General features: G+C 38.2%; 1 protein-coding gene across 9 annotated transcripts in view; it reads right to left on the minus strand.

Annotated features, from left to right (window-relative positions):
- Positions 1-2410: 2410 nt before the first annotated feature.
- Positions 2411-15696, minus strand: part of LOC140734855 (dedicator of cytokinesis protein 4-like) — a 356660-nt gene continuing 343374 nt past the window's right edge. For all 9 annotated transcript variants that reach the window (XM_073059457.1, XM_073059454.1, XM_073059460.1 and 6 more), the window contains 2 exons: positions 15362-15441; positions 2411-9486 (listed from right to left, as the gene is read on the minus strand). In XM_073059457.1, the coding sequence (XP_072915558.1) occupies positions 9058-9486; positions 15362-15441 (509 nt within the window). In that variant the 3' untranslated portion in view covers positions 2411-9057. The remainder of the gene's footprint in view (positions 9487-15361; positions 15442-15696) is intronic.

Genomic DNA, 15696 nt, shown 5'->3' on the forward strand with positions numbered 1-15696 from the left:
GCTACGTAGAACAGTCTATGTTCTTAGCCTTTCCTGGTAATGCTCCTCTACTCATCCTCCATTATATTGATGACTGCTTTGGTGCTGCTCCATGTACCCATGCTGAGCTGGTCAATTTCGCCTCCAACTTCTACCCTGCCCTTAGATTCACTGGATCCATTCTGACACCTCCCTTCCTTTTCTTTATCTCTCTGTCTCCAGCTCTGAAGATGAACTGTCTACCAACATCTTTTATAAACTTACCGATTCCCATGGCTATCTTGACTATACCTCTTTTCCATCCTGTCTGCTGCAAAAGGTGCTGTTCCCTTTTCTCAGTTCCTTCATCTCTGCTGCATCTGTTCTCAGAATGAAGCTTTCCATGACATCAGTGAAGGAGGAGGACGCCAAAGGACAGGATTTTCCTTCCTCCACCATTGATACCCCATCCTCTTCATTTCCCAGACATCTGTACTCACCCCATCTTCCCGGCACCCTAACCAGGACAGAGTCCCTACCACCCCATGAGCTTCTGCATCCAACACATCATTCTCTGCAAGTTCAGTCATGTTCAATGGATCCTACCATCAAACACACCTTTACCTTTCTTCTTTCCAGGCAACACTTCATCTGTGAATCTTTTGGGGTTTTCTATTCTATCCAGTGCTCCCAATGTCACATTCCCTACATTGGTGAGGCCCGATATAAATTTGGGGACCGATTTTTTGAGCACCTCCACTCCATCCTCGATAAGCAGAATTTGCCAGTGTCCAAACATTTTAATTCCTGTCCCCATTCTTGTTCTGACACGTTGCTCTGTAACCTCCTCTTTTGCCACATTGAGGCCACTCTCACCTCATTATCGATCTAGGCAGCTTCCAGCCTGATGGCATGAACATAGATTTCTCCCTCTGGTACTTTATTCCTCTACCCCTTCTCTCTTCTTTTACTCCCCACTCATTTCTCTTGTATCTTCTCCCTACCTACCTATCACCTCACCCTGGTGCCCCTCCTTCTTCCCTTTCTCTCATAGTCCACTCTCCTCTCCTATCAGATTCCTTCTTCTCTAGCCCTTTAACCTTTCCCATCCACCAGGCCTCAGCTGTCACATTCTAGCTAGTCCTCCTACCCTCCCCTACCTTTTTATTTTAGCATCTTCCCTTTTCCTTTCCAATGCTGAAGAAGGGCCTCAGTCTGAAATGCCAACTGTTTATTCTTTCCATCGATGCTGCCTGGCCTGCTGAGTTCCCCCAGCATTTGTGTGTGTTACTCTGGATTTTCAGTATCTGCACAATCTCTTGTGTTTACTATTTTATTTCTATGACATTTATATTGCTGTACAATCCTTGGGTCTTATCTTTTGAAAAGGTACAGAGGAAGGACTTTAAAGAAAGCACCTTTTTGCTCTCTGCTGCCTTGAACCTAATTTTCTGGTACTCTTTGGGTGTAACCTCCCAGAGGATCACGACCTTGTCATGGTTTGGAGGCTTGCATGCCCCAATGGCCTAGAGAGCTGTGCTGGCTAGAGTCAGGGCTCTGGATAGGGTCACCCATGCCAAACAGGTCAAAGGGTAGAGGCCAGACTAAGAGTGGTCCACCAATCCTCCAGGTTCAGGGGTTCAGGTCAGGGCTAACAACCCTGAGGGGTCAATCAAAACTGTTAAGGAAACAGCAATGAAGAATCCTTTTACATCTGTGTGCAACAGTATTTCTGATTCTCCACCTGGGACTTACTTGACTGACAGTAAACCGAGAGGAAGCTACTGACATGAAGGAAGCTGTCCACAGCACCAGAGATGGAGGTCCTTCACTGCTGCCCTAAATGCCAGTGGTGTATCGGGCAAAAGAAAAGAAAGTGTGAGAGTAAGATGAAGGGATGTACATTTGTTATGCAGTTGTGAAATCACTATGGGTTGCAACTTCACTATTCCTAAATATGACAGTAACCAGAAAACAATCAGAATTGTACCCAGCTTCTGAAAGAAAAAGCAGTTGGCAATGCTCTGTTTTCTTCAATCAGATTTAGCATTCTGTGTAAATTAACAGAAACCCCATTGTAATTTACACAATTCAGCAGGAATGGGGCAGTTTTAATTTGGATACACATTTTACAACATTCCAATTTTATTTTTCCTATGAGGTCAAAAAATAAACCACTGATGTGTATAATGATCATCAGATCTGAAGCTATTGGTCAAGTAAGTTTCTTAATTGGGGCTTTTACTTGAAATATTAAAATGAAAGTTTACGTCTATGAATATATTTTTGCATTTCAATATTCATATTGCAAATATACATGTTCCAAGCTCATTTTTAAGAAAAAGAGAAACTTTAACACTGCTCTATTTTAAAAAGTAATTTACACTGAAACAATTAAAGAATTTCCAGCCACATCACAATAACTTCAACAAAAAAAAATTCACCACTCAAGTTGGGGATAAAATGTTTTCTTTATTTTCATTCATGAATATTCTAGCATAGTCACCGTGTGCCATCAGTTATCGAAAACGTCACAAAAACCTCATCCGTAAAAAGATGATCTGGCAGCCTTGTATACAACATTCAGAATGCTTGGAAACGGTTGATGGCTACCAACAAAACACTGCATATGGTTATTTATATAAGAAAACAGTGACCCTCGGCAAGTGTACTGAATATATACAAAAATATCATACAAGACAATACTGTAAGCAAGTTTGATACAGTTTGGATATTTTGACATCTTATCAAGATTTAGGAAGCAAAATTAATTGTACAAACATTTTTTAATAAAATACAGTCATTTAGGCTTTCATGTGCTTTGACAACAAATTACATTACCGAAAAGTGATAACTCAGTTTGTTGCAAAAAGGAATCAGAGTTGAAGAGAAATCCAGAACTAGCATTTTAATAAATGCTCAATAAGATTAATGTATTCCTATGAGCTTACATATCATCACTAAACAGCATATAAATACTAAACATATATTAGGAATTTGTTCTTCCAACATTCAATGTTGTAAGTTAATATGGCTGAATTTTTATAAAAACTTATGTACAATCTTAATAGATAAACATTTGGCAACGCAACAACATTCACATTGTATAATTTGCTCTTTGAATATTAAAAAGCTCAATTTGTCAAAACTCCTACAGAATTTTAATTTATATTAAAAACGTAATATTCACTACACTGTATTCTCTTTAATTCACCCAACTGTTTACCTTTTTTAATAAAATTTCCATACTATTATTTTTGATGTCTTGTAGTACAAAGTCATTGCACAGAAACTAGGCATTGGATTAAAGATGTGTTGCATCTGCATTCATGATGTAAATTGGAGATGATTTTAACTCATTAGGGCAGCCCTTTGTACTAACTAGTAGCTGGATACAGCATGCACAAAGGTGACCTAAAGCAACTGGAATTTCTCAAAATAAAACTGTTGAAGAATTAGACATTTGTAAATGCACTGCATTCTGAGGCCAGAGTATGTTCAGAACTTTTATGGCAAAGGTACATCCAGGTTCTTTTTCAATGAAAAGAAATGATTAACAGCTTTCTGGATCATGGGTCTGGTCAGTGTTAGTAGGTATGGTAATCAGGTCAAGGGAGCAGAGAAAACACATATTGAAATATATTGAGCCTCTAAAGAAAGTGCATTTGTTTTCATCTTTATCAGACTAAGCAGTTTTAATACAGTTTTAGTTTAACTGAACATGTATTGATTTTCCCCATACAGTTTTACCAGTGCTGCTACACAAAATTGCACTGAACATCTAATATATACCAGTACTTGTATCCATAATGCATTTTTACAGCAGCCGCGAAAAGGGCAATTAATAGAGCAGTAACATTACAATTAGTGTATTTTACATTTATAAATAACAAATTTAATCAATCCTAATTAAAACATTAGAAATCTTTAATTTCTGTACAATTACAATTTTTGTGTTGCTTATGACCAAAGTCACACTTAAATCACTGGCACTCAGTTTCTTCAGAGACAAAGATATCTAAAGTTATTCCTTGTCAGTGAGCAACCAGACCCCTGAATATCTGAGACTTCTCTTTTGAGCTTTATAATTGTCACCAGAACCAGTTAGTTCATTGCTTTGTATGGTATGTGAATCAAAGCACTGGATTAGTGCCAAATAGTAATATGCTGTATATATTTCCTTAAACATTCATTGGAAGATGTAAATACTATGTTTTGGCCAAGCAGATAACCTATTCAAAATTGAAGGACAATGTTCACCATGGATGATTGTACAAAACAGCAAATAACAAGTCAGTGGACAATTTTAAAGTGTTTGCTTGAGATTATTGTATGAAAAAAAGCAATAAGTAATTATTGGTTTACTCAATGGTTCATTTCACCGATACAAATGCAATGGTTGTTCTGAAAAGATCCCAAAGGGCTCAAAATAATTATTAAAAGTGTTTTATAATCTTCAGTTTGGAAATGGCATTCAGGATTAGTGAGCCATTGTGATCAGGTTATTAACACCAGTAGTTTGGGGATTGTTTGCAAAGGGAATTCATATTCAAGAAGCAGGCAGGAATACAGACAGGACAAACTAAGATCCTAATGATCTTAATTAGTACATTTAAGATTTCCTGCATAAAATAGTATATAAAAAGCAATGTAAATTCTGCCTGACAAGTTTCAAGTGCTTTGAGCAAAAGATAACCCACATGAACCATGGAAAGTGGTGCACTTGATATTTTGAATAAATTCCACATGAAAGGCAAATTCCGAGTCATTGCAACAGGAGAATGTCTGGGAATGGAAACAAAATTAGGTGAGTGGTTAAAAAATGCTCTACGTTCATCAGGTGAAATGGAAATACTAAATATTTGTCAGGTATGCTAAGTGTTACTTCTAAAATTTGGTTCTGAAATAAAGTCAATTCAATCAAGTTTTCAAAAAAGGGTACTATGCAGATGTATCAACTACATTCTGTAGAGATTGCACAGGAAAGATGACACTTTGCCTTTTTGTCAATGTGGATGCACCTCTCCTATTGACTAAAAGGCTAAAGAAACAATTAGGTGACACTGTGATACCATCCTGAACCGCATTTGGGGTTTGATACAATGTTGTGGTTTAGAGGGCAGTCAAGAATTAAGCCTGTTGAAATTGGATACAATTCTATGGTGAAGAACAGGAGGAGTTCATTACCAAACTTTTGGATCATTACACCAATCCAAAAGCTTCAAGGTTGCAATACAGAGATTATCATGATTGTTGATATTATAATATGTTTGGCTATGGTAACTGAACTGTAGTGAGTAACAACAGGGCCTTTGCAGGATAGGGAGCAAAACAAAAAGCAGAATACATGCTAACAAATGGCTCAATACATAATATACCTGTATGCTGATTTCAAATGGATCAGGTTTTACTTCAAATGTGTCTGAAATGGATTTTCCAGGCCACTGTGAAGACTCTGATTAACTACACGATCAGAAATGTTGTCACCAGTAATGGAAATTACTCTTTGAAGTGGCAACACAGAAAATGACAAGAGTGGTGCGACAGGCTGCTGCTGACATCAGCGAAAATGAATCGGCACTCCTACTACCTTCGAATTGCGAACGTCGGCATTGTCGATGGGGTACTCTATCTCTGTGTAGTAGCATAAAAACAGAGCTATGCTCACGTAGATTCATGCAAATCAAGTTTTCAGCAATGTTTGATAGATGGCAGTGAGCACTGGATTCGTCACTTATTTAGGGATATTGAAAGTACAAAGTAGTTACGGTGAACTTAGTAAGTTCCAAAAGTAGATTGAATCAACATAAACCTGGTGCCAATTATACAAAATGGGCTGTTTGCATTATTCTATGAGGTTTCTCATTGTCTACAATTTCCTACATCAGTGACAACAGGTTGCATGCAACACCAATTACATACAATAATAGCAGCATGTGATAGGGAGTGGTTTAACACTGAGATGACTTAAAAGAAACAAAGCAGTTACTTAGATATCTTAGTCTCTGACGATCACATCGAGTATCTGGTTAGGAAAGAAATTATGGCAATACCTGTATAGAATTTTAAAATCAAAAAAGTAGCCTCAACTTAGCTGAAAGCAAAATAACTATTATTCTGGTGCACATTTTTAATAAGGTGTGTTTGTGGTCCAGTATCTCCTTCTTATGACATAGTAATATAACTATTACAATTAATGTTAGTGAAAGATACAATATTGTAAAAATCCTCTTCATAATTTCAACATGTACTTGCATTCCAGAAACCACTCTACTGAGAATTGAACAGAAATTCTTCTGTGCCCCATTTTAACATGTTACCTCTATATTAATTTCAGCCTGAAAAATTTCCAAGAAATATACCTTATAGATATAAACATTCACTTCCCTTTTACACATGTCAAGATGCAGTGGTAAATAGTGGCCTCAGTGCCACTCTGCATCTGACATACAGTTTGTGCTTTTCTAATGAATGTTTAAGTTAGCCCTTTTATCATCCATTTTAAGTTTAATGTAATACAATTCTTATAAACACTAATCCTTTCCATAAGTAACAACATTTTGAAATCCTGAAAAGAAATTCCACGTAACTACTTTGGCGAATCCTCTTGGAATTTGTCTTCAGATCAAAATGTCAAAATATACCGTAGTTTATTGTTATTAAATGAACAAGTACTCCAATAGATATAGGGGTTGATAAAGGCCTCTGACACCAGAATAACTAATCCTTTTATAAAAGTAGCCTGCAACCAGAACAGAACTTCAATATACTTTTTGCAACCTAAAAGTATTCAGGTAGGCACCTGATTGACAGAAACTAAACTAAATCTAATTAAATTATTTTTAAACTAAAGATAAAAGGCTCTTCTTTTAGGGGTGAGAAAAATACAATGGGTAATGTAATGTGTAACAGGAAAAGACAGAACATTTCATAAACTTTTGTTTTTAAATTGCACAAATCGCTGACCTTTAGCTTAAACTCTTAAGTATGTGTAATGTCAATTACATTACAACATTTCAAGTGACTACTCAGGCTTCAAACTTGTTGCCTCAGCATAAAAAATAGCTTCACAATCCTTCCAAGCTAAATCCCATTTCATATTAAAAACATAGACATAACTGTTATCTTGATAGAACAGAAAAATCTTACATGATGTAATATTTTTAAAGAACATGCAAATTAACCTAAAGAAACACTTAACACAATCTGTACCCATCTTAGGGCTTGAACCTTTACTGTGTGCAAAATGAACACCATTTATAACAAAATCTAAATATATGTGGGGAAAGGATTGGAGGTACTTTTCAACAGGATGTAAGGAAGTATAGTGAAAGTCAGTATACCAAACTGGTGTATACTTATTCATGTGAATCATCTGTTGGTGCTGTAAATTCTGGGTGATTCTTCATTAACAATATGGTGAGACAAAAGAGCTGCAAGAGCAAAAAATTATTTGCTTTCCTGAAATGCAAACCACTTAAGATATTATCGTAAAAAAATAACTGTTGGAAATAATCCACATGTGAAGGACAGATCTTTGGAGGGAAACCAAGTTAACAACTCTGGTCAGTACTCATTAATCTGAAGAGTATTTTCTGTACTTATTTTAGATTTCCAGCCCCCGTAGTATTTTGCTGTTGAATTTGGCTTTGCTGAATGAGGTTTGTGACCTATTGGGGTGGTGTCCAGTTTATTGCTTTTTTTTTGTCAAAATTCTCTTTGATGCATCAATGTTAGGCATAATTATAAAGAGCCTAAACATAATGTAATAGAAATTTGTCCTTACGGCCTGTGCAAATGGGTGGTACAGCTCAACCAAAATTTATCTGTGTATTAAAAAGGAGATTAAAATTTATCTGTGAATGAAACAATGCATTATTGGACCTTGGGTTTAGGGTACACAACCAAGGACAAATGAGGTTGCTTGTAGATGCCTCTACTAACCAATATCCAAATTATATAGTAGCACAGCTCAGGATGTAACAATGTTGTCACTATTAACTTATGTGCCATTCATGATTTTCAATGGCCAGTTCCTCCCCAATCTTGTTCAGGACAGTCCAACAGTATATCTAATCAGACGAGGCCCGGTACAAATCAAAGGGCAACTTTATTCAATGACAAATGAAAGTATGGAGCAGCAATTGTGAACTCATAATGTAAGTGGTATTAATTAATTATGAAGTGTTAATACTTAAACCAAACACTGCAGCCCCTCGCAATTTGCACAGGTTCTCATTCTGTTCCTCACTAAGATTTTGTCTTGTTGCTTTCTGTTTTAAAGCCTTAATCGCAACGTTCTTTATTACGTAATCAAATTGAAGGTCAGCCAGGGAACTTCTGTTCTGAACAAGTATAATGAGTGAGAACTGTTACATCAGCAAGTAAAACTAATGAACTGCTTATTGTTTACAGTCTTGAAGACAATTTGTTTTGAGCTTTATTAAAAACAGTAAGCATAATTTGTATTGAATGTTGTATTCTTTTTCATGGCCACAGCAAAAGTTACAATTATCATGTCCAAGTCCCATACCCAGCTTGACTCATGGGCAACATATTGTATATTTATTGCTGAAAATGTGCAACTGATGGTTGTAGCAAACATTTGGGCACTAATTCAATTTCTAAACAAAATGGTAAAAAATGAAGTGAGAGAGAGAAGATCTGGGGTAGGAAATTGTGAAACATGAATAAAATAACCAGCTCCTTTTAGAGAAAGACATTATGAGTGTATAAGCTGTGTGTGTATAAACTTTAGTGAACATCATGAAAATGTTAATAGAAGTTGAACAGCATAGTTGCTTCTGCATTAGTTATTCTGGTGAATGATGATTCCAAAACAAAAGGCATGGTGTACATATTAATAGCAGTAATATTGCTTGCCACTGGCAACCTGCTGCAAATTTATTTTTCCCCCATCCTGACCTGTTGTGCAAAACAATTTCAATATATATTTACAGAATCTTTATAGCTAATGGATCCATACAATTGGTCAAAATTGTTTAAGGTGCCCACCTGGATTTTCTTGGTCAAATTACCATTTAGGTTGAAAAGAATGCACGTCTCTTTAAATGTCACAGATGATTTTCTTCTGCTTTTCTATAGCTGTGAAACTTTGCGAGGTTGAGATCTAGGTCTAACAAGAACTTCATCCATTCTGTTTTCACCTTCTGACCTATGTACACGTAATACATGGGGTTTAGGAGGAAGAGCTGGTGGTTCTGCACTGGCAGGAACAGACAGGCTATGAGGTAGAGGAGCTCGACGTCTTGATGTTCCAGTGCTTTGTTCAGCTAGGTTGTACCGTGGTGGCATGCAAGCAAAGGTTCCATTCTCCTTTTTAATTAATTCCTCAGAGCCAATGAAGGTACATGTAATTGTTCCATCAGTCAGGGTAGTTTCAGTTACACTTCCCCTGCTCAGAGAGGAGATACCACTGCTACTACTTCCAGACAACACGGGAGAATTGTAAACTGGCCCCAAAGATTGATAATCGGTAGGTGAAGGTGTCAATGATTGAACAGAACCCTGCAGGACAGGAAGAGAATACATTAACTCATAAGGTAGATTTCATGCACCATACAACTAAGTCAAAGGCATTCTCAAAACACCTAGTACAGGTTCATACAGGTAATTTTTTGTACCAGAATGTTCAAGTATTTACACATCTGTTTGATGATGCTGGTGGATGTAATTGGACGTCCAGCATTTGATATTTTATAAATGTAATCTTTTATAATTATTTATATTTAACATTATTTTTAAGCAAAAAATTTGTATTTAGTATTATTTATTTATTTAGAGATACAGCACAGAACAGGCCCTTCTGGCCTAACGAGCCACACTGTCCAGTAACCCACCTATTTTAACACTAGCCTAATCACAGGACAATTTGCAATGACCTACCAACCAGTATGTCTTTCGACTGTGGGAGGAAATTGGAGCACTCGGAGGGAACCAAGGCATTCATAGGGAAAACATACAAACTACTGACAGATGGCATTGGAATTGAACTCTGAACTTCTGAACGTCGCGAGCTGTAATAGTACCATGCTAACCGCCACACGACTGTGGCACCTCATGTAATAATTTAACTATTTAGAATGGCGTGCGCAATAATTTGTAGATGAGCATCTGCAAATATTTTCCCACACAGCTAAAATATAAGAGTTTAATTACACCTGTATTTGATGATTTGCATTAGAATAATCAACGGAGAGTAGACAATGTCTGATGTACACGCTTAAATTAAAAATGCTTACATCAGGAACAATAAACATACCAACACCTTAGCCTTAATGTTGGTAGATGCTGTACTAAGCATAATTACTGCAGTAGTGAAATCCAAGTTGATTTTTTTCAAAACTAAAATTCCACCTGAAATATTTTAGATATTAATAAAGGTAATATCACAGTTGCTCAGAGAAGACATAATGGACTGCTCGTCCAAAGTCTATATTAGTAGAACTCAATATAGGAAGGGTGCAAACACTCTGATGGAATTGTACAACAGTCCCCCCTATAGCTACTGGGACATTGAGGGACAGAAATGCAAGCAGATTAAGGAAAGGTGTAAAAACAATGGGTTGTTATCATGGGGGCTTCAGCTTCCCTAAAGTTAACTGATAATTGCTTAATGCAAGAGGTTCAGATGGGGCAGAGTTTGTTAGGTGCATCCAGATGGGTTTTGTAAATCAATATGTAGTTACAGAGAAGGAGCTGTACTGGACCAGGTGTTAGGTAATGAGCTTGGCTCAACTTTTCAAAAGGTGAGCAGTTAGGGAACAGTGATCACAACTCCTTAAAGTTTGAAGATAGCTATAGAAAAGGATAGGTATGGACCATGCAGCAGAGAATTACATTGGAGCAGGGCAAACTATGAGAGCATTAAGCAGGAATTCAGAGTAAATTGGGAACAGCTGGTTTTGGGCAATTCCACATCCGACATTTGGAGGTAGTTTAAAGACCATCTATTCAGAGTATAGGACAGGTATGTTCCAATCAGAAGGAAAGACAAGGATGGCAGGATAAGAGAACCTTGGATGTCAAGGGAGGTGATGAATTTAGTCAAGAAGGTAAGGAAAAGTATGTAAAGCTTAGGAAGCAAGAACCAAACAGTGTGCTTGCGGATTATAAAGAAGTCAGAAAAGAACAAGAAGAGAATTAGAAAAGCCTGGAGGGACCATGAAAAGTCCTTGGCAAGTAGGATTAAAGAGAAGCCCAAGGGATTCAAAACATAAATCAGGAGCAAGAGGATAACTAGCGAGAAGGTAGGGCCACTCAAGGATAAAGGAGGGAACATGTATTTGGATGCAGAGGATATGGGTGATGTCCTAAATGAGTACTTTACATTAGAATTTACCAAGGAGAAGGACACGAAAGATAGGGCAATCAGTGTCAAGTGTATTAATATGCTAGGGCATTTCAAGGTAAATGAGGAGGTAGAGTTAGGTCTCTTAAAGAGCATTACATGGATGTCCTAACAGCCTCATTGGGATGTACATGAGGTTATTGAGAGAGGAAAGAGATGACATTGCTAGAGCCTTGACCAATATCTTTGTGTTCTTTCTAGCCACAAGCGAGGTCCTAGAGGACTGGTGAATAGTTAATGCTGTTCTATTATTCAACAAGGAAACCGGGGTTATCCTGGAAACTATAGACTAGTGAGTCTCAAGAAAGTGGTAGGGAAGTTAATGGAGAGAATTCTTCAAGACAGGATTTGTAAGCATTTAAAATACTATGGCCTAATTATGGAGAGCCAGAATACCTTTGTGCAGGGCAAGTCGTGTCTTACTAACTTGATTTGAGTTTTTTGATGAGGTGACAAGGGTGATCCCTGAAGGAAGATCTGTGGTTGTTGTCTCCAAGGAATTTGACATCGGGCCCTCAAAGGAGGCTCATCCAGAAGATTAAGATGCATGGGATCTGGTGAATTGGCCTTTTGGATTTAGAACTGGCATGCCCATAGAAGACAGGGTAGTGGTCAAAGGGACTTACTCTAACTTTAAGTCTGTGATTAATGGTATTTCAGAAGGACCTGTATTGGGACCTCTGTTGTTTTTTGGTGTATACAAATAGCCTGGATGAAAATGTAGATGGGTGGGTTAATAAGTTTGCAGATGATATAAAGATTGGTGGTGTTGTGGATAGTGCATTAGACTGGCAAAGAATACAGTGGGATATAGATCAATTGCAGATATGGGTGGAGACAGCAAGTTGAGTGTAATGAGACAGTACACTGTTAATAGCAAGATAACAGTGTTGATGAGCAGATGGATTCTGGGATCCAAATTCATAGCTCCCTAAAAGTGGCTGCACAGGTTGATAGTGTAGTTAAGAAGGCATATGGCACGCTTGCCTTTATTAGTTGAGGTCTTGATTCAAAAGTCAGGGAGCTACGTTGCAGCTTTATAAAACACTAGTTCAGTCAGTATTGGAGTATTGCGCAATGCACACAGTTCTGGTCACCCCACTATAGGAAGGACGTTGAGGCTTTGGAGAGGGTGCAGAAGAGGTTCACTAGGATGCAGCCTGGATCAGAGATCATGTGCTCTAATGAGAAGTTGGAAAAGCTTGGGTTGTTTTCTCTGGAGCAGCAGAGGCTGAGGGGTGATTTGACAGAGGTTTAAAAGCTTATGACAGGCATAGATAGAATGCTTTCTTCATAATGGCACTTAAGTTCTGGACCCAGGACAGATCCTCTGAAATGATAACACAGAGGAATTTAAAGTTGCTGACCCTCTTCACCTCTGATCCCTGATGAGGGCTGGCTAATGGTCCTCTGGTTTCCTCTTCCTGAAGTCAGTAATCAGCACTTTCTAACATTGAGTGACAGGTTGTTTTCAGGGCACCACTCAGCCAGATTTTCAATCTCCCTCCTATATGCTAATTCTTCATCACCTTGGATTCAGCTAAGAACACTGGTGTCATCAGCAAATTTATATATGGTATTGGAGCTGTGATTAGGCTCAATCAGAAGTATAAAGCAAGCAGAGCAAGGAGCTAAGCACACAGTACTGTGGTGCACCTATGCTGAAGAAGATTGTGGAGGAGATGCTTCTTTTGAATTGAACTGATTGGGGTCTGCAAGTGAGGAAAAAGAGGATCCAGTTACACAAGTTGGTATTGAGGTCAAGGTCTTGAAGCTTATTAATTAGTTTTGAAGGGATGATATTATTGAATGTTGAACTGTAGTCAATGAAGAGCATCTTGATGTGTGTATCCTCACTGTCCAGATGTTCCAATGTTGAGTGAACAGCCAATGAAATGGCATCTGCTATGGACCTGTTGTGCTGGTCCTCAACAGACAAACTGGAGCAGATCCGAATCACTTCTCAAACAGAAGTTCATATGTTTCATCATTAACCTCTCAAAGCATTTCATCACAGTGGATATACAGTAAGTGCTACTGGATGATAGTCATTGAGGCAGGTTACCACTTTCTTCATATGCACCAGTATAATTGAAACCTGCTTGAAGCAGGTGGGTACCTCAGGCTGCCAAAGAGTAAAGTCAAAGGTATCAGAGAACACTCCAGATCTTTAATACTTGGCCAGGTACCCTGTCTGGGCTGGATCTTGCCACGGATCCACCCTCATGAAGGATGCTCTCACGTCAGCCTCACAGACTGAAATCACAGAGTCATCTGGGACTGGGAGTTCATAAAGGTGCCTCCATGTTTTGACAGTCAAAATGAGTGAAAAAGGCATTTAGCTCACCTGGAAGTGAACCATTATTGTCACCTATATTGCTTGGTTTCACTTTGTTGGAGGTGATAGCATTCAAGCCCTCCCATACCTGTCAAATATCCTTAAGTGATTCAAGTTTGGTCTGGAATTGCAACTTTGCTTATGAGATGGGTTTCTGGAGATCATACCTGGACATCTTGTATCTCACTTGGTCACCAATGTGAATGCCACTGATCTAGCCCTCAGCAGATTGAAGATCTCATGGTTCATCCAGGGATTCAGGTTGGAGAAGACTCTGAATGATATTGTGGGAACACACTTATCTACAAATGTTTTTATAGTCTGTGACAACAGTGGTGTACTGGTTCAGATCTACTGAAGAGTCCTTGAATATGGCCTAGCCCACCAACTCAAAGTAATCCCACAGCCTCCCCTCTGCCTCCTGCAACCACCTATTTTTTGTCCTCATCTGTGGAATCTTTAGCCTCTACCTGTATGCAGGTAGAGAGAGGACAGCCAAGTGATCAGATTTCCAGACATATGGTCCAGCCATAGTATGGTATGCATTTCTAATTGTAGTACAACAAGGTCAAGCGTACTGGGACCCCTGGTGCTGCAGGTGATATGTTGATGATATGGGGCAGATATTTCTTCAAACAAGCATGACTGAAGTCCCTAACAATGATTTGAAAGGCTTAGGGATAAGCTGTTTCTTGTTTGCTGATGGTGGCTTTCAATATATCAACTTTTTGTTTAACAATGGCCTTCAGCAGTACATAAACTGTAGTCCGGATCATGGAGGAGAACTCACTTGGTAAGTAGAACAGTTGGCACTTAATCTTTTGATGTTCCAGGTTGGGGGAACAAGACTGCAGCAAGACCATTGCATCCAAGCACTACAGAATCAATCATGGAACACGGACAACAACCTTTTGCCTTCTCCAAATCAGCATTCCCATCTATCCTGTGTATTGAGAAGCCCTCGGTCTTACCGATGTATCAGATGTGTCTGGAGTGAGCCATGGCTCTCTGAATCAGAGAATGTAGCAATTCCTTATTTCTCTGCTATACTGCAATCTTGGCCTTGGAGGTCATCAATCTTGTTCTTCAGCGACTGTATATTTGCTAACAAGATGCTGGGTCGAAGTTTCATGCACCTTGGTTGTAGCCTGGCTTGGAGTCCTCCCCTCCTCCCACTCGGTCAGCAGGAGCGACGTACCCTCATGCACTTGAATCGTGCCCGAGTCAAGTCTGCAGAGTCTTTCAGAAGATCGTGAAATTGCTAGTTTGTTAAGATGATTCAAAATTATGTTACTTAAAGGGAAATTATAGGCTGCAGACGGCAGTGAGTGTAATTCAAAGGAAGTATATTTAGAAGGTTTGTAAACTGCCTAAACACATCGCTGTGGTTCACCAGTGTCATCCTGGGCAAGCTGGATGGATAAATCAATAAACTTGGTAAACATACATCTGTAAATAAATTAAACTGCTTTTTTAAATCATAATTTATATGTAGCTATCCTTCACACTGTTTTATTCTCCTTAGAGAAAAAATGTGTAATCATGTTCCTACTTCTGATTTATTTTTCTAGTTGCATTCTTACTCTTTTTTTAAAAATTAGTGATGCATTTTTCCTTCTGATGTGCAAAGCACTAAGTTAAATTATTTGCACCTTCTGAAATACATACATTTCTTTTGTAATCAAAACTCATACCTTATGAGGAGATCTGGGAAGTGCAGGTGGAGTATCAAATGCCTGTGGAGAAAAGGATCTGTATGTCTTTGCAGGTGAACCTGTATTAGCAAATTTAAAAAAAAAATACTGGTTTTCCAATGGAGAAATGATATCTGTAAGGAATTAGTGTAATTCATAGTTCATTACAAATCTAAAGCAGTTAACAAAGGACAAGTTCTTGGAGTAACATACTTTACTCAGTTTGATTGTATATAAGAATTCCAAGTACTAAAAACACACATGGACATAGTGGCAAGTTGTATCTGCTTTGGTATACCATTTTTCCTTTATTGGATGCTTACGTATTTCACTAT

This window comes from Hemitrygon akajei, chromosome 10 (genome assembly GCF_048418815.1).
Source record: "Hemitrygon akajei chromosome 10, sHemAka1.3, whole genome shotgun sequence".
In the NCBI taxonomy this organism is placed as follows: Eukaryota; Metazoa; Chordata; class Chondrichthyes; order Myliobatiformes; family Dasyatidae; genus Hemitrygon; species Hemitrygon akajei.